General features: G+C 37.4%; 1 protein-coding gene across 2 annotated transcripts; it reads right to left on the reverse strand.

The window, feature by feature from the left end:
• Window positions 1-1684: 1684 nt before the first annotated feature.
• LOC104906427 (E3 ubiquitin-protein ligase XBAT33) lies at window positions 1685-17928 on the reverse strand. Of its 2 annotated transcripts, none has more exons than XM_057393569.1 (10): window positions 17909-17928; window positions 10632-10691; window positions 10318-10389; window positions 9990-10159; window positions 5442-5602; window positions 5260-5318; window positions 5137-5183; window positions 4915-5058; window positions 3845-3939; window positions 1685-2593 (listed from the first exon to the last, which is right to left on the reverse strand). In XM_057393569.1, the coding sequence occupies exons 3-10, from the start codon at window positions 10378-10380 to the stop codon at window positions 2055-2057; spliced, it is 1278 nt and encodes a 425-aa protein (XP_057249552.1). In that variant the 5' UTR covers window positions 10381-10389; window positions 10632-10691; window positions 17909-17928; the 3' UTR covers window positions 1685-2054. The 2 variants fall into 2 exon arrangements, with proteins under 2 accessions (XP_057249552.1, XP_010693474.1); XM_010695172.4 differs by lacking the exon at window positions 17909-17928 and adding an exon at window positions 10897-11829.
• Window positions 17929-18543: the final 615 nt, after the last annotated feature.

Here is an 18543-nt window from a genome sequence, read left to right on the forward strand (position 1 = left end):
TCCTCTTTGAACCAGATTTTATGACCAATTTACTCCCACTACCACCACTTTCTTTAAAAGAACCCACCTTAGCCTTTCCTTTTCGGTTGTATGAATAGTAATTCATCTCAGAAGCCATACAAGGAAGAGCACAAACAGTAATGCGTTCAGAATTAGGTTTTTTTGAGACAGAGAGTGGGGGGTAAAGTGGGAGTTTTAAAAACCACTTTTTCTTTCACATCTTCCTCGGAACTCACCAGATCTATAATTTCATCTTCTTCAGAGGACTCACTTGGTAAATCATCAGGAAACCAAGGTTCCTTCATGTCCTTGATATTTTGAAGAACAGCACCCAAAGCTTTGCAAGCACTTGGACCCATACACTTTCAGCAGCCCCTGATTCGTAAAGCCTACGGGGCCAAGGAGAACCATGTTCAATTGATTTCATGACGTCATAGATGAACATCGCCTCTCCCTCATCCGTAGTTTCAAAATGCGCATCAATCAAAGGTTCCAAATTGATATCATAAACCATTTTTAAGGAGAGAGAAAATGATTTTCAAGCAAAATTGCGAAGAACAGAAAGAAAAACGAAGATGAGGAGAGAGAGAGAGCGAAGATCTGAAGAGTTGGTGTTTCAGGAGAGAGAGTAGATCTGAAAAACTTATAGAGAGATGAGCAGTTATGAGGGAGATGAATGATGATGAAGAACCCTAGGTTAGATGAAGAGGTGGGGTGAGAATTGAAGTGGGGTAGTTGGTGGGTCATAAAAAATGGTGGGAATCGTTAGTTTTAGGTTAGGATTAATCAGATTATTAGAAGTAGATTAATGTACATAACACAAGTTAGTAAGGGTATAATGGTAAAATTGTAAGGCAAAAGTTACTAAATAAGGAAAAAAAAAACAATGTATCATCTATTTTGAAACACCCATAAATAGACAATGTATCATCTATTTTGAAACGGAGGAAGTATCTTAATATGATTAGTTTGTCTTGTATACACATGACCACATGATCATTAATCGTGCAACCTACCACACAGAAGATTTGAATTGCAATTGGAAAAGAGCCGAAGAAGTATATTTCAATTATATAATTGCGTTTCCCCTTACCAAGATGCTTCATGCTAACAATGGTAAAGAGCAAGCACATGTAGTGATTGAATAATTCTAGAAGTTGGTGAAATCAACCAGAATAATCCTTAGCCTTTTGGGTGGGTGGGGGGGGGGGCGCTTTTGCCAAGCGTCCATAACTAGATATTTAGATTGATATATGCATCTTGAATCAATGCAGGTTAACATGATGCTAACAAAACCTTATAGATACCAATAAGAAGATACCAGTGTCACTTTTAATACGAGAGATGCTTGGAAAAAGTAGTAAGGGTCTGTTCTCCCCAACTTATTTTCAATTCAGTTCAGCTCAGCTATGGACAATAATTTTACTTTCACATATCATTATTCATTTCAGTTCAGCTGTTTTATGCCGAAGAAAACATGCCCTAAGCTTCTAGTGATTTATGTAAGAATAGATAAAAAGATAACAAAATCATTCTTTAAATGCTGATCAATATACATAAGATAAAGAGATGATTTGGTTTGAACAGAACTAATTTATCAGACAAGATCTGAGGCTTGTTATATTGGGGATGAAGGAATACAAATTAAAAGGGAGAGCACAAAGAACATGCAAACACAAAGAAGTGAGAAATAGAAGCTTAGGATTTTCGACCAAACTTGTATCTTACAGATCTATTTTCATATTCAAACAATTACACTTACCTCCACTTCCTGTGTACATGTGGGATAAAAAGGAAAGAAGTAAGAACCTCTGACAAACCAAATTCTTCGACATCAAAATTTACAGACCCCCCAACCTCTCAATCCCTAAAAACTACAACAGAAATCTGAAACCTTTCGCTTTGCGACACCCGCTTTTTCTTTCCTAAATCTTTTAAATTAACACTTTCTCCTCTTCAGGGAGAAAAAAAAAGTGTTCCTCAATATATCAGCAGGAAGCTGACTGAATGAAAGGAGGAAAACTCAGAATCACACAATAAATGACTACTTTTTACTAAGCATTAATCTCAGAGTTGCACTGGTTCTCTCTGCTACAGCTCCTCCTTCCCCAGAACATGCTTGAACAACTAGTTCTTTCCAGTCTAGGACCTTCCATTTTATCTGACTCGACTGTTCCTTGTGAATGGCGAGGAGATTCATCTGTTCTCTCCAAATCTCGGGGTTCAAAAGGGGGGCAAGGACCTTCATTGCAATTGCACAAGGGGATTGCAACTGATGGGAATGGACTGCAGGAGACTGGGCAGAACATATCTGAAGAAACTGAAGCTACCCGGTTCTTCCGAATGTCTGGCGTAGAAGTGGCGGTTGACCGATCAGAATCCCGAGGGTGGAGCATGCATGGGGTGCAAAACCCCAGAGAGAGCGGAAGTTTTATTTCTTTTTCGAGGGATCCGGGGAGTTTCACGAATGAGATGATCCCGTGTCGGCAAAGTGGACAGGGTATGGACCCTGGTGGGCCGACCATCTCAGAAGAAATGTTGCATGTAGAGCACAGATATAGTGCACATTTGACACAAAGTTGGTGTCCGCAACCTGCATAGATTTGGAGAAAGAGAATATGAAGGTGGATCAGGGATTCCGGATGGAATATGAATTAGCAGGTTCTTGGACACAAGGAAGTTGGGGCATGTCCCGCACTAGTATTTTTTGGCACAGTAGATATAATATATGCTGCGTAAATATGTATATATCAAAACATGTAGCATAATGGCCAAGGATTCAACTTTTAAACTAACACTTTGTTTGGATAGGAGGAAATGGAGAGAAAGGGAAGGGAGGGAAAGGGAGGGGATCAAGTTCCTTTGTTTGGATAAAGGATTGGGTAAAAGAAGAAAAGGGAGAGGGAAGGATTTAATTTCCCTCCCAAATTTTAGAAATTTGGATGGAAAATGGAGCTCCATCTTTCCCCTCCCCTTCCTCCTCTAACCCTCCCCTTCCTTTCCCCCCTATATTGCTATAAAAATTGTAAGGGTTGGGAGTTCGATACTTGGCCCTCCTTAATTTTTGGTCCAAGATCCACCACTTAGAGGAACTATCCTTCAAGCCAAAGCCACCCTAGATACACACATCTTATTGTACTCAAATCTCAGCTACATAAAGTAGTGTTCTGTTCAACTACAACATTTACAAGTTCTGATGTTTTAAGACAAGTTCTGCGAAGTTCAGAGCATCCATATAAATCATATTCAATTGATAAATGACACCCAAAGGCATATGCAAGTAATTACTCCAAATAAAAGTAAAACGAAAAATGACGGTCTACACTGAGAGGATTAGATACTTGGCATGCCATCAACAATTACCACATTATCAAGACGGTAAATAATATTAAAAGTATATGATAACTATAACAGGGATACAGTTATGGAAAGAGGAATGAAGGGGCGGTAAGAATTGAGAGTTGAAATATTTAAGAAGCGCATGGAAATTTCATAGAGTTAAGCGATGATAAATAGTATTCAAACATCATCATTCGAAGCTCAGCTTACATCCTTACAATTTTAACATCATCATTTGAAGCTCAACGTATAATTTCAACATCATAGTTTATGTCATCAGAACCTAAAGAACAAGCAATAGAGAAATATAGTGATGATTCAAAGTCCTACAGTTCTGGGTTCTTGTAGTTTTGCAGTTTCTGACTCTAGTGCGTCTTTTTGTGATTTCTTCTATTTTAATTTCTCAGGTTTGGGGTTGCTTAAGGTTGTGACTAGGATAATTGGTATGTCTTATTGAAATTGAAATATTAAGACAGAAATAGGGCGGCAAAAGTTTTGAAAATACCTTCTGCAGCCACACTACATGCTCTCTCTAAGCATACAGCACAAGTATCCGACTCATCAAAGGAGTTTACAGAAGCCTGCAAGCCATTTTCGTCTCTGAGAATCATCACAAAAAGAAGCCCAGTTAATCTCGGTCCAAAGTTAAACTATTTCTTCACAAGAAGATATCAGCTTAGTTCATATTCATAATGATATTTTTACTGAACCAAAGGAATATAAAAGAGCCATCCAATTGAACTAAAAAAGATTCTTATACAACTTCCTGGGTTTAGTATATATGATGTAAAACAAGCATACAAGGGTATACTGTATACATGTTTGCATTTCCTTAAGAACAAACCCTATTTTGGAGAGGAAAGCCACTGGAATAGGACATCATTCCAGAAACGGTTGAGCCAGGTACAACTAATAGGTGCCATAATGATTCCCACCATCCTAATCTACAGATGGAGATGAGGCATAGAAGTTTCACAGGGAGAAAATGAAAAATCTCTTACATTATCGGCAATGAGACAAAGAAATGTCCAAGTTCACACACAGTTAGCTGGCCTGAATAGAGAACCTCATCTCAACTATAAAGCCCACATCATTTGGAGCAAAGGTCAACGAACACAAAGGATATAACCCCTCCATCTATAAATAGTTGCCACAGTCCCAAAACCATCATAATAAAGGCTACGCACAATTTACCAACATACCTTTTTGATAGTTATGTCCCACCCCCATCACCCTTCCCTTACATCTATAGAAAATTATCAAATAGTCCCAAAACCATCATAAATAAGGCTATGACAAGAAATACTAATATACCCTTTTAAGTTGTTGTGGCTTGTTCCCCCCCCCCCCCCAAACAACACCCTGTCCATCCTTATTCCAGCTGGGCTACCTTCATTCCTGAGAAATCCAATTATAGATCTAACTACAATTTCAGGGAATGCAACTTTTTCCATGGGCAGTGTAGTATATATCAATCTTCTTACAAGATTTCTGATCCAAATAATATTCTTTTCGCCTTTTCAAGTCTAACCATATTAACTAAAGCCAGAGTAGAGATAAACTTTCCATGCTTACCTTGCTATATTGAGCACACTCATTAGAGGCAAAGACAGGTAATTTGAAGGAGGAAATACTGGAATTATTGACTCGGAATTTGGTGCGAGTAAAGGCTCAAGCCAATGACGTCCCCACATTTTTGCAACATCAGCTGGAAGCCATCTGAAAGAAAGGGATCAATCAATAAGCTGAGTCACTAGAGTAGTCACAAGGCTGAGAAGACCTGTCCAAAATATTTACCCATTGCAGTTCAAAGTCACGCGACTGGCGCCTCTAGCAAGGAGAATCTGTAAACACCATATTTTTCAATCGTCAGCAATGTAATCATGTGTTTGAGAACCATGAAGGGTAGAGATACATCACCTGACAGCATTTTAAATTCCCCCCACAAGCAGCATAATGCAAAGGTGTACTTCCAGCTCCTGCAAATTTAAGGTACTTTAAACTAACAACTTATGAATTTCTGATGCAAACAATACCCAGAATATAAGAAAAATACAAATTAAGATGAAAGAAAGACAATTATGTACAAGTAAGCAGCTAACCAATTAAATCCATTGATGTGCCATAATGAAACGTCACAACTGACACATTTGCCTGAAGATCAAGCAAAAGCTGCATGCAGTCAAAGTACCCATTCAATGCGGCCATGTGAAGGGCTGTAATACCACCATCAGCTGGCTTATTCACAAACTTTGACAAAGCACTGAAAGAACAACAGTAGAAATTAGCAAAAATAGTCGCCTCCTAAGCTTCACAATTTAGTACATCTGATTATTAGTATATCAACCCTTCCCCATAAATTTCTTGAGAAATCTTCAGTGTTTCCAGTCACTTCCCACTCTGCATTGTTGTATTGATTGCATTAATCATAATCTATTGACAAAAAATTTTCCACCACTTTCTACAACAATGCCAAGCCTTCATCCAGATAGGATAAAGTCAATCAAGATTTTATCTCCGGTGGTCGTTTGCAAATCTTTGGTCCCCCTCACCTTCTTCTATAATCTCCATCCCCCAACTATCCATCGCCTAGAAGAAATTAAATCAACAAGGTCTATGTTTGTAATTTTCATAAATAAATATGACTCCAACAAAAGGAAAAAAGTGTTTCCATACACTACAGAACAAACAACAACACCTCAATCCCCAAAGGATGGAGTTGCCTACACAGACCAATTTCCGGGAGCTACACATCATCAATTAATGAGTTCTCCATTATAGGCATTTATCTATGTGATTAGGTGATATCAAAATATCACTTGTTAGTTAAAGATGATTGTGCTCACTCTCAGCCCGTGAATATCCACAATTCCACCTTCAGTTCGGGCTGCTATTAATTTGGGAATGATTAACCTTGCTCGACATCGATATGATGATAGTGCTTCTTGCCTTAGGACAATAGAGTATGGCAGAAGCAAAAATCTATTTCTTCTCCTTAACAATATAAGGCATAACCAGAAACTAATAGATAAGCCTCAGTGAAATGTTAAGTTTGTCTCATCACAACCTGAAGCTCATGGGCTATTCAAGGTAAGAGCCTCACGACATAAGTAAAAATAAGTTTGGGCATATCTAGATCTCTAAGCTTGTGAGCCTTCTTTAATTAAAATAAAGAAAGGGAGGGGGGGATCAAGGCAAAGCAAGGCTATGGTGTATCAAGAAGGAGACATGAAGACGAAATTAATGCAAAAATCAACCAAATTTTATTTTATAAAAACTAATAAAGCAACAATCAAAAATTGATTTGCTACTTGATTCCAGAAAGCTGTATTTTGGAGATGAACAATGATTTTCCACATACTGACAAAAGCTCTGCCATATAGACCCCATCTTTTGGAATTAAGTCTTAGTCATTGTTGTAGACCTGCCTTATAGACCATGGCCCAAGGGGTTCCAGCTAGAGAACCTATTTTAAATTAGGATTATATCGTTACACTTTAACCACAACTAAAAACACACAAAAAATAGTCAGCATATAGCCACACACATGGAGTTATTTCCTCCCTTCATGCTTTCCAGAAATCAAAATGTAATATTCCCTCCGTCCCAAATGTGAACACTTGTTGAGATACGTAGTTTAAGGTGATAAGTTGTAGTGTGGTTATCAAATGTTATTTTATTTAAAAAGTAGATGTGGTAGGAGTTGGTGGAGTTTTTTTATTGGATGAGAGAGAAAGTTAAATTTTATTTGAAAAATGTAGCATGTGGGCATAGGAGTGTTAAAAAGAAATAATATAGTAATAGTGGGACCATGCCAAAAATTGAAGCATTCAAACTAATTTCGAACAAATGTAAAGGAAAGTGTTCAAACTAATCTAGGACAGAGGGAGTACCCTACAGATACAGAGAAATGGAGTTTGGACATACCGTTACAACTTACACACCAACCACAAGTCAGGACACCACCACATGGTACTGTGGTAGCATCCTCGTATACCCATTGCCTAAAAAGGGCATCTGGCAGCTTCTCACATACTATAATACACAGCATAGACATTCTGCCATAGGAACTTTCCACTTTCTCATTTACAAATCCCAATTCCCAACAATGTCGAAAAGGACAGAAGTTGACCGTTGAAGGAAACAAACAATCTAAAGAAATTAACTGAAACAAAAATGACACTTAACCATGTCCGAGAGTCCACTAACTTGTATCTATTACTGTATCGTTGCCACACTCCTCCTTTGTCCGACTCTTTGTTGCTCTATATTGTTTCCAATCCATAGAAGAGACACTTGAAGTTTCATGGACTTTGGCCAACAAAAGAATGTAAATTTCTTCAAATAATTTCCAATTCATAGACCAACTAATGCTAATTCCTTCGATATACAAGTTCCTAAAAAAAGATTGACTTTACAGTCTATAGCTTCCAGAGGCAGTTGAATTAAATCAAACAAGATTAAGAAAGCTTCCACTCGTACTTTACGATCCATTTATATGGACTTGTAAGACTCTCATCCATTAGATATTTCCTCTTTAGTCGCCATAATTAAGGACTTTAGCAGCTCAGCTTCAGTTGCTTGACTTAAAAAGCAATGCACTTCTCCCAAAGAAGCCTTCATTAGACCCATTTTTTAACGGAAGGCTTGTAACCAAAATGTCATATCAAATGATGCCTTGAGCTAAGGGCTATACGCTGAAGCTTTGCTTTAAAAGCATCATCTACTAAACCTCATGCTTTAGTGACGAACAAATGAAACACAAACAAAAGAATATCCTAGCTCCCAAATACTTCCTAAACAGGTTTCCAACCATATTGCTTGATGGTTTCAAACCTTTTGGATTACTTTTGACGCTAACCCAGATTATATCCATCTGAGATCTCTTCCATGTGCGTGCTATGCTTCAACCCACAAGGGGGGGGGGGGGCGGAGGAATTTAAGTCCAAGGCCACTGCATGTAGTTTCCTTAGGAATCCACATGGCAAGACGCTCACTAATTTTGAACTTTACTACACATCAAATCCCCCTCACCAAAGATTTTTTTTAAAAAAAAAAAAAAGAAAAATTGTGGAGCAATAGCCATCACATCTGAAACACATTTTGATACTTCCAGACCTCACATTCTTGACACTCTCGTCTTCTCTAGTGCTTAATCCTCTAGAATTCAACTCCTATGTCATGAGATCTAGCACATTTGACACCGCAATTATTCTCTTCTCTCAAACACATCAAGAAGTCTACTTGTGAAGAGGCAGCCTTTCAGTCTCTCTGGGAAGAAGCTATTGCTCAAAAATTTCAAGCATCAGAAGTTAACCATGATTCGGATCTGCTGATCCATCAACTGGGAAGACACCCACAAGTTGTAATTGTTTTCAAAATCAAGTTTCATGCAGACACCCCATTACTCCGTAAGTTGTAATTGAAGCATAACTGAAAATTTATGTCTTTTGCTCCAGCGGTAAAAATGATACCAGGGAGCTCTGCTGGCTGGTTTGAGTAGCAAACGATTAGATATGCATCAATTAGGTTGGATGTAAACATAACCTTCATGGAAACTTACACAAGAAAGTATACATGAAGGTTTCTCGCCTTCAGGTTGATAGTCCAAAAGTAAAGTTTGTCAATTAAGAAAACCATACAAGAAGCAAGCATTAAAGCACTGTCGCAGCAGTACGCAAAGCTTTCTTCAACTTTAAAGTCTAGAGGCTACACTCAATCAGGCACCTGTGACAAGTCTTCTAGCGGTACATTCCGCTATACACTGATCAAGGGGAATTTCCGGAAGATCCTTCTAAATACAGGAAATTGATTGGAAATTGATTTTGTTTTTGACTCATTTAAACCTAGAAGAGCAGTTTTAAATTCACAGTTGCACACAAGACCTAACCTGCCATTTTCTGTCTAGCTTCGTATTCGGTCCTTACAGGAATACAGGACAATAGACAACCTCAACCTTTTGCTGCTCATATCTTTCACCCAAGAATTCTTCCTTCACAGCATGTATTGTGATGCTTATTAGCCTTCCAGCCAAAATTCCAGACAATCAGTGATTTTCTCTCATAGCATTCAAAGAAGCAAGGGATAGTCTCTTCATCATCTTCAGAGATCAATAAGTTGGATTACTAGTTCTGATATCACTTGAGTCCTTCTAAAAAGTGAATGGCAAGCTTCCATTTCTGTAGCTAAGAGCCCTGCCCTCTATTGTAGCACTAAACATATCAAACTAGACTACACTTTGACAAAGAAAGCTTCTGATTGGACTCAGAAATCTTTCTTTTATTCCTACGTAGTGTCAACTGGAAGATATATAGACTAAATCCCTCATATGGCCTCAACATCAGTCAAAGTTTCCACTAGCTTGAATTACCTATATACCCTCCAACGTGAGTTGGTGCTCAAGATATAGCTATTGAATGTTAGAGTCTGTTTAATGTATCTGAACACATCCTACTCTACGGAAACAGATACTCATATTCATAATCACAAATTCTCTAATTCCACTCCTCTGTCTTCTGTCACCGCTACTTCCTCTTTGTCCTTGTTTGAGAAATGGCAATTAACAAGTATTGGCATCATTGTCTAATTTATAAAACTAACTGCCCTAAGTATCCCAGAGAGGTACATGAATTAAATGCCCATGATCATACCTGTTTTTAAAATTCGATCCTTCACCACCCTCCGCACTTTGAGCATTCAAAGAGTCCAAAGGTGCACTGGGGATAAAATCAGCAAACAACAGCCTTATGCATCTCACATGACCATTAACAGCTGCAAAGTGGAGAGCTGTTCTCCCACTGAGGTAATCTGCTCTAGTAACCTGCAACAAGGAAGTAAAATTTCAAGTCAAAAAACTCCAAATTTGGTAGATACTAGATAGAAAACATAAAATCACAAGTTAAACACAAATGTACTTAAAACTAAACAGATTGCATCCTTCCATATGCTAACTAATACTCTATAGTTAAAAAAACTCACATTGCATCTGAAGAGCAGAAGAGTTTGCACAACCTCCCAGTGCCCATATCTACACGCTTGCATCAACGCCGTCTTCAATTGTATTCATGAAAAACAATCAACTTATCACTGAGATTCTACCTTCACTCTATTAACCACAATAGCCTCAACAAATAAATGGACAACAATTTCAGAGATCACAAAAATTCAAAACTTTTGAGCTCAAAAGCAACCTCAATCAGTGATCATCTATAAAAACATCAAAATCAACAAAACCCACAAAAATTAACAAACCCAAAACCAAATTATCTAAAAATAAAAGAAAATTCTCCCACCTGCCCACAATAGTTTCTGGAGTTGACATCAGCCCCATTCTCAAGCAACAATGCCACAATCTACAATCCACAACAAACAAAATAAAAACCCATGAAAAATCTAAACAATCATGTTCAAAACAAAAACCATATAAAAACAAAAACTTGAAACAAGGTTATAGTTATATAGTTACACAAAATTGCACAATCAAAATGTGGTTTCGAGACGGTTAACCACCCATGAGCCATAAACACCACTAACAACATAGTTATAGAGTATATATACCTCATTATGTCCCTTAGCAGCAGCAAAATGAAGTGGAGAATTAAGACCACCAAAAGTAGAGTATTTAGCAAGACATGGATTACATTCTAGAAGCATCTTTGCCTCCACCAAATCTCCATCTCTTGCAGCCGACACCAACCGCTCACCGGAGGCGGAGCAACCAAATGAGTTGCCCATCTCCGCCTCCTCCTCCACCACCACTCTTCACTCTCTCTTCTCAATAAAGGTGCCTTTTTTCAAGTGGGTATTTTTCAAGCTCTTTTTTTTCTGGGTTGTTAATTGGTTATTGATGATGATGATTAGGTCAACTTTCATTCACATAAAATAAACAAGAAATTTACCAGAAAAAAAAAGCTCAGAAATTGAAAATCATGAAGAAAGAAAGGAGGGAAAGAAAAAGGAGCAGCCAAGAAAACAAACAAAATTGTAGAAAGAAGAAGAAAAAAAAGATGAATTTTGAGAGAGATTAAATTATAACGTGGCAACTTCCCCTGTTTGTTGTGTTTTGCTTTGTTTGTCTGTTGAAGAAAACTGAGGTGGGGGAAAGTGATATGGAGAAGTTTTTAGAGTGGATCAACTTTTTTTTTTTTTTTTTTTTTTTTGTTGAGGGGTAGACGAAGAGTGGATCAACTTTACCTTTTGTATTTCACCAGTTGTACGTTTCTTGATTTTTCTTCTTTATCTATATCAAAGTTTTAGAATTTTATTTATTTTTTCTGTAAGGTGGAGGAACTAATCACTACCTAGATTTCATGATGGTGAAAGTTATTGATTATAGATATCAAGAATGATAGGATTAATATCATGAAAATTTGTCAGGAATAATCTCACTTTTGATCGATTTTTCAAAAATAATTTCACCTTTGGATTATTTTGGAATAATTCTACCTTTGCTTACTAAATCGATTTTTTGGTCACAAGAACCTATAACTTGGCAAACCGGTAAGTTTTCCCTCTTAGACCCTGCCCCAGCCACCAGACCATGCACCAACCACCAAGCCCCTCCCCAGCCACCAGGCCCCCACCCCCTCTTTCTCTCCGTCGTCGCTTCTCTCTTCCTCCTGTCTCTCTCCTTTTTCTCTCTCTCCTCTTTACGGATTTCAAGGTGGTGCGAATGGTGGATGGTGGTGGTGAGATGGTGTGAATGGGAGGGGGTGGGGGAGGGGAGGGGGTTGCGACGGGGGGAGGGGAGGAGGAGGGGGACTGCGACAGGGGGAGGAGAGGCTGCAACAGGGAGAGGGGAGGGGGAGGAGGCTACGACGGGGGGAAAGGGGCTGCGACATGGGGAGAGGAGGGGTGGGGAAGCAGTGAATTGGGGTGGGGGTGGGGGTGGGGTGGGATGGGGTAGCAGGGAAAGGGGGCTGGTAACCTGTTGTTACTGGTCACTATGTTCTTGGGACCAAAAAATCGATTTAGTAAGCAAAGGTATGATTATTTCAGAATAATCCAAAGGTGAGATTATTTTTGAAAGATCGGCCAAAGGGGGGATTATTCCTAGCAAATTTTCCTTAATATTATATACTTCATCTGTTTCTACATACTTCGATACGTTCAATTTTTCGTGTAATCTAATGTCCTTTTTTTTATTATTGATATTTCATTATGTGTAAGTACAAACTATAAAATGTTGATATTTTCAAAGTATCCATCGAAGAATCTAAGAAAGATTCATTTGACTATGCTTTTCTTCGTATAATAGGAAAATAATAGAGTTAAAGTTTTTTTTTTTTTTTTGACGGTATAGAGTTAAAGTTAATTGATGAACAATATCAATTTATTCAATGTAATACTTATTTAAAGATGGAATAAATATTTATTACTAGTGATTCAAATAAATATAAATAACACGGTGATTCTAAAAGACGTAATAATTCAAGGAAGTTATATAAAGTATTACAAATATGATGTAATTCTTGGTTAAGACATAATAATTTTGAAGGGTGGGAATAGATCAGCAAAAAAAAAATTGAATTTTATAATGATAGTAAAGTAAACAATTTGAGCTTGTTAATCGAGCTAAAATTTACTCATCCACAAATAGTTTCTACATTATTTACACAGGAAATCACATATACTGTTAGAGGTTGTTTGGTTGAAATAAAAAAATTATAGGGAGTAGAACTTAATAAAAAGTAATAAAGTGAAGTTATTTAGTTGACATATATGTAGGATGTTCTATTAGGTTCTCATAGGTAAGGTAAGTAGAACTTTTCATGGGAAATTTTTCTTCTCATGATCAACCAAAGAACTTTTAACCCTTCTTAGAAAATGAAACTTCAAGGAAATACCAGGCATGCCGGTCTAAAATGGGACTCGACACAGGACTTCACCTCTAAATGGGACCCCAAATTCTGAAAAAAAAAGTTAGTTCTCTCTTTCCTTGTTGTACTCCTCTCTTCCATACTGAAATCACGCTCAAGTATCAACTGCAGGTCTGCAAGTATTGTACCTCTCTCTATCTCTCCTTATCTTGGAGAATGTATTTTGGTTTTATGATTTGGGTGCTTTGTTGGTGTAAACGGAATGAAAATATAATGGTTCTATGAGACACGATTGTTAGAAAATTTTAAAACTCATAAGATAGATTTTATTGGTATTATTTTACCTTCTAACTTTTTTTAAAAAAAAATTGTGCCTTTGAATTTTTTTTAAACAATTTAGAAACGGTAAGATAGATTTTATAGATCTTGTAAAAGAAAAGATTTTATAGAGACCAATCTTTCGACTTCAGCAAAGGGCCTTAATATTATTTGAGTCGGGACTTAAAAATACTACTCACTTTCTAGGAAATTTAATTTCTACATGCAACCAAACAAGCGGTCTTCAATTAAGATTTTAAGCCACATGCCAAATAGTTCGCCCTCTAAACTAGTCAAGTTGACTTGTCTATGTTTTTTTTTTTTTCACTCTTAGTCCAAAAGTAGTGAGATAGTAATGTAATAATCAATAACACTTTAACTCTAATTTACTGAAGAAAGGTAAATGAGGTTTGACTTCAATCACAATTTTGATGAGAATGTTCAATTACTAGAATTTTGACGCGAATGTTTTATCTTCAAATATTAGTATACTTTGTATCACTTGTCTATGACTTTATTCGAGGGATGACTAAATTTTATTTAGCAGTAATTTGTACAGTAACTTTGTATCACTTAACACTTCTTGTAATGGGGAATATAATTTGCAAACCATCTATCTTACCATTAATCTCCTATTCCAATAGTCAAAACACATGTCTATTACCTTAAATGGAAATATGGTACAATAGGTTCACATTCCATAATCCCACCAAAAAATAGCTCTACATCCAATAGTTTTTTTTTGATCCATATGAGCCATGAAGGCGGTACAAAGTACAAAGAAGGGGAGGGGGGATTCGAACCTGTGACCTATCGTTCACAGCACCTCAATCTTAACCACTAGGCCAAGACATCCTTGGTTACATCCAATAGTAATTAGACTAGAATAAACTCAATCAATATTTTTTTTTAGAAAAAGAACTAGAATAAGTCTCACTACTTTAAAGAGGTAATAATAGAATAAGTCCAAAAATGCTATAGTAACGCTAATCCAAGTAGCATTGTACTTTAGGTCACAATAGTTAGCTTTTCTTTTATCTAATGGTTAAAAATTTATAAAAGGAATATTATTCCCATTTATTTATCTCTCAATAACTCATATAATTAGAAACAATTAACCCTCATAATAAGGCAGAGATTTCAATCTCAGTCGTATCAAGTGATGAAGTTCACCTTACTAACATAATGTAATATCCTCTTGTCAAAATATTAAACTCGTTCTTTGTGTAGATCTTCAAAACGCAATTTTTACAATTAATATTTATAACTACATACTAATTAAAAGTATTAAGAAGTTGCTAATTTGAAATACACTTTGAAACGATTGCACCAAAAAATAACAATATACTATGTTCCTTATATATTCAAGATTGTGGTTTGATGATATTTGACTACGAAAAAAGGTAATTTTTTCTGATATCTCGAGATCAAACACATAGTTAACTTAAACTTGGGACAAAAATGAAAGTTCCGTCATATCTAACATGAAATTTCTGAGCCAATCTTGTTTAACAAATTTGATGCAGCATCATAACCACTAATTATAATGTTTATGCTTTTCAAAATTGAAAGAGAACAAAATCAAGGTTGTTGATCCTCAATGATTATATTTAAGACTATAGATCTAAGCTTCTTAGAGATACAAGTCCATAAACTTCTTATTACAACAAAGTCGTGATCTACTACCCAAAATGTACGCATCTTATTGTAGCAATTGTTTATGCCAAAAATCGCCAAGGTGACAATCTTTGGTCGGGACGACGACTAGATTAGATAAGAAAAATAGATGGCATAATTTAAAGGGAAAAAGTAAAGAGAGAAGAGACACAAGAAAATGGTGACGCGGAAAACCCATGAAAAGGGAAAAACCGCGGGTGGCAATGAGTCCACCAATCCACTATAATTTGGGCTTAAAGCCTTTGAATACAAGTAAATATAGCAGTAATGAATGAAAGATAGCTGAATTTATCTAAGTATGACTATGAAAGTATAGTAAATACATAGGTCATTTCTCCTCCTTTGGTCTTGCTTACGAGCCACTATTTATAATAGTAGGGCTGGTGGAGTTAGCCTTAAACAACCCCTAAAATAGAATTAGTTACTAGAATCTTGGACTCCACTTCTGGCAGCAGTTACTGGCTATGTGAATTGGTCTTCCTACTTTTTAGGCACGTAAAGAGTGATGCTTGAGCATACTTCTCTTTAGACTTAGTCTCCTTGATTTTAGGAACCGATTTCCTTGACTTTAGCTGAGATATTTTACCTTCTACTGCTGTACTATTGTCGTCACCTGGTAGCTGGTAGCTGTAGCTGCTAGCTGCATACTACTGCTATAGCTGGGCGCGTCTTGGCTAGTGTTCCTGCTTAAAGAATCTGATTAACCATAGCTGCTTATAAGCTGGTGTTGCCTACTGAAGCTGTATTGAGTGCTTAGGAAATAGAGCCATAACAATAGCCCCCATTTTTCTAATCGAAGCTTGTCGTAGACTAGGAAAATGAACTACAGCTTCGCATCATGTCAATTGCTCTTTTCATGCCCGCTTGCTTTGCAACTAGTGTCTTGCTTGGTCGCTATACATGGCTTTGTCTCTAGATAGCTTAGCTATCACCTCCGTGCTGACACCTTGATTGTCTTTGATAAACCTGCACTTAGCTTAGGTGGCTTCGAAAACATTCAATATGTAACACACAGCTTGAGAACAATTTCGAGTAATTCTTTGAAAACTTATGATAATACTTTGACAACTTGAGATAGTACTTTGAAAACTTAGGATGTACAATAAACTTAAGATATACAATATTATGGTAGCTACGCACTTCAACAGCTCATTGCTTTGCTTTTGTGCTTTTTCAGCGCTTCATAGCTTGGTTGGCTCGCAACAGGTTGCGGGTAGCCATTAACATTTGAAACTTTAGACAATTCATACGATTTAGCTAGCTAGATGACTATCTAGCCGGCTGGCTAGCTAGCACCAACACTTAGGTCCTGACGTTAGGCCCTTTAGAAGTAACTTTGTATCTATAATCAAGAGGACTTGTGTGTTAGTTTCATGCAGCCAATCATCCATTGAATTCACGTTTATGCTGTCTTGCGTCTTTGCACGTTGTCCTTAGCTTACTTTGTTTGCTTAAGTTGCTCTGACTCTTTGAACTTTGCTTTTGATCTTTGGATCTTTTGAACTTTTGACTTTTGATCTTTGGATCTTTTGAACTTTTGACTTTTGATTTTAAGAAACATCTCTTTTGTATGCACGCTTATATTTGCTAGCTTTGGTGATGTTCTTACTTGGTGTACTCGAGTTTTCCTTTGGTTGGGCCCGTTTCCTTGGTGCTACGACCATATAGCTAAACTCAGGTGCTTCGACCTTTAGCTTGTGACTAGGCGCTTCGACCTTTATCTGAGACTAGGCGCTTCGACCTTTAGCTCGGACTAGGTGCTGCGACCCTCTTGCGTTACCTGGTGAACCAATGTGGTTACCTTTGTTTGGTATTCTGGCGTTTGCACCGGTAGACAACATGGTTCTTAACCTAGGTTAAAAATAATACAACTTGAGATGCGAAGCGTTCTAGCTTCTAGGTACGACTTTTCCTTCCTTGGTAACTAGGCAATACGCACCTTTTCCAACCACTCGTTCAATTAGACAAGGACCCTCCCAGCTACTCTCTAGCTTGCCAGCATTCAGCTCTTGGGTGCTCTGGAATACCTTCCTAATAACCTAGTCTCTTACCTTAAACACTTTGGCTTTTACATTTTTGTTGAAGTTGCGGGCCACTATTTGATGGTTTAGCGTTGGCACTTACATTTTGATGTGTAGGTCACTTAATGAGATTCTGGTTGATTTAATTAACTTGGCAATTGAATTGGTTTTTTCAAGCCGGCACCTAGGCCATATAATTCGTAAGCTGGCACCTAGACCATTTCATAGGCTGGCGCTTGAGCCATTTCGTTTTTGCTTTGATTTTTCGGATTTGCCTTGTGCTTCTGGCATGTGGGCCTTTAGTTATTTGTCAATTTGAACTTAGTGTTAGCGACAGACAGGACCCTTTTGTAAGCTGGCGTCAGGGGCACGTATGTAAGCTGGCGTCAGGGGCACGTATGTAAGCTGGCGTCAGGGCCGCATTTGCAAGCTGACGCTAGACCATATTGTAAGTTACCATTAGCGATTTCACCTTGTTAAACTTGGTGAAGATATAATGTCATAGAATATAAAGCAAGTATGCATATCTTTGTACAAGTAGACACTTCGAGAGTTTGATCATGTGTGTCCTAACTTAGGTGAATGAATAGATAAACATAAGTGAACATTGATGTGCACATTAAGCTTAGAAGTCTTGGTAAATGATGTATTTTTAAATTTGGGAGTATATACCTTTGTACGTTGATATGTTACAATAGTAAACAATGCCTATCAACGCCAACTAGTGTTACTTACTTGACGTGTTGCTCATCATTACGAAGCTTTGTATTCCTGATCTTTGCGAACTTAAGATGTTGTGAGCACTGTGCACTTGCGACTTCTCCAATTAGCAAGATAACGGTCATATTCGCCAATGTTACGCCTTATGAGACATTTGATGGATAGCTCGTGTATTCGATGCTCAGCAGCTTACTTGTGATGTTCTACGGCTTGCGCTAGTGGTCAATAGGTTACCTATGTTCTGGACAGCTTGTGCTAGACACTCGGCAGCTTGCTTTCGCACTTGTCAGCTTGCATTGAACATGTAACAGCTTACACCTTACACAAAAGAACATGCATGCGTACAACTTAATTTTGTTAGAATAATTCTTATAAGCCCAAACATCACGAATGCAATTGTTGTATGATTGACTTGTGAAGAAAAAGCATGAAACAAAGTTTGATGTTTGCAATGTATATGTTGGACTTGATAAGAAAGTCATTATGCATAAGCGCATATTTTGAACGAATAGATAGTAATAATTGTTAGCTATGCTGGCTATGTGGATGAGAAGTTGAATAAACAATATAGGTTAGAAGTCACTTAGCATTTTAGTTAACTCCTTGGCTTCCACTCTGGTCTTATGGTGTTAGGAACTTGACAACTGTTG

The sequence above is a fragment of the Beta vulgaris genome, chromosome 3 (genome assembly GCF_026745355.1).
Source record: "Beta vulgaris subsp. vulgaris cultivar EL10 chromosome 3, EL10.2, whole genome shotgun sequence".
Taxonomy (NCBI): domain Eukaryota; kingdom Viridiplantae; phylum Streptophyta; class Magnoliopsida; order Caryophyllales; family Amaranthaceae; genus Beta; species Beta vulgaris.

Coding starts and splice junctions, on each gene's coding strand:
- LOC104906427 (XM_010695172.4), bottom strand. CDS start 11,073: ATGGGCAACTCATTTGGTTGCTCCGCCTCCGGTGAGCGGTTGGTGTCG. Junction 10,390..10,631: donor CCAGAAACTATTGTGGGCAG/GTGGGAGAATTT, acceptor ATACAATTGAAG/ACGGCGTTGATGCAAGCGTG. Junction 2,594..3,844: donor ATGTAGTGTGGCTGCAGAAG/GTATTTTCAAAA, acceptor AAATCTATGCAG/GTTGCGGACACCAACTTTGT.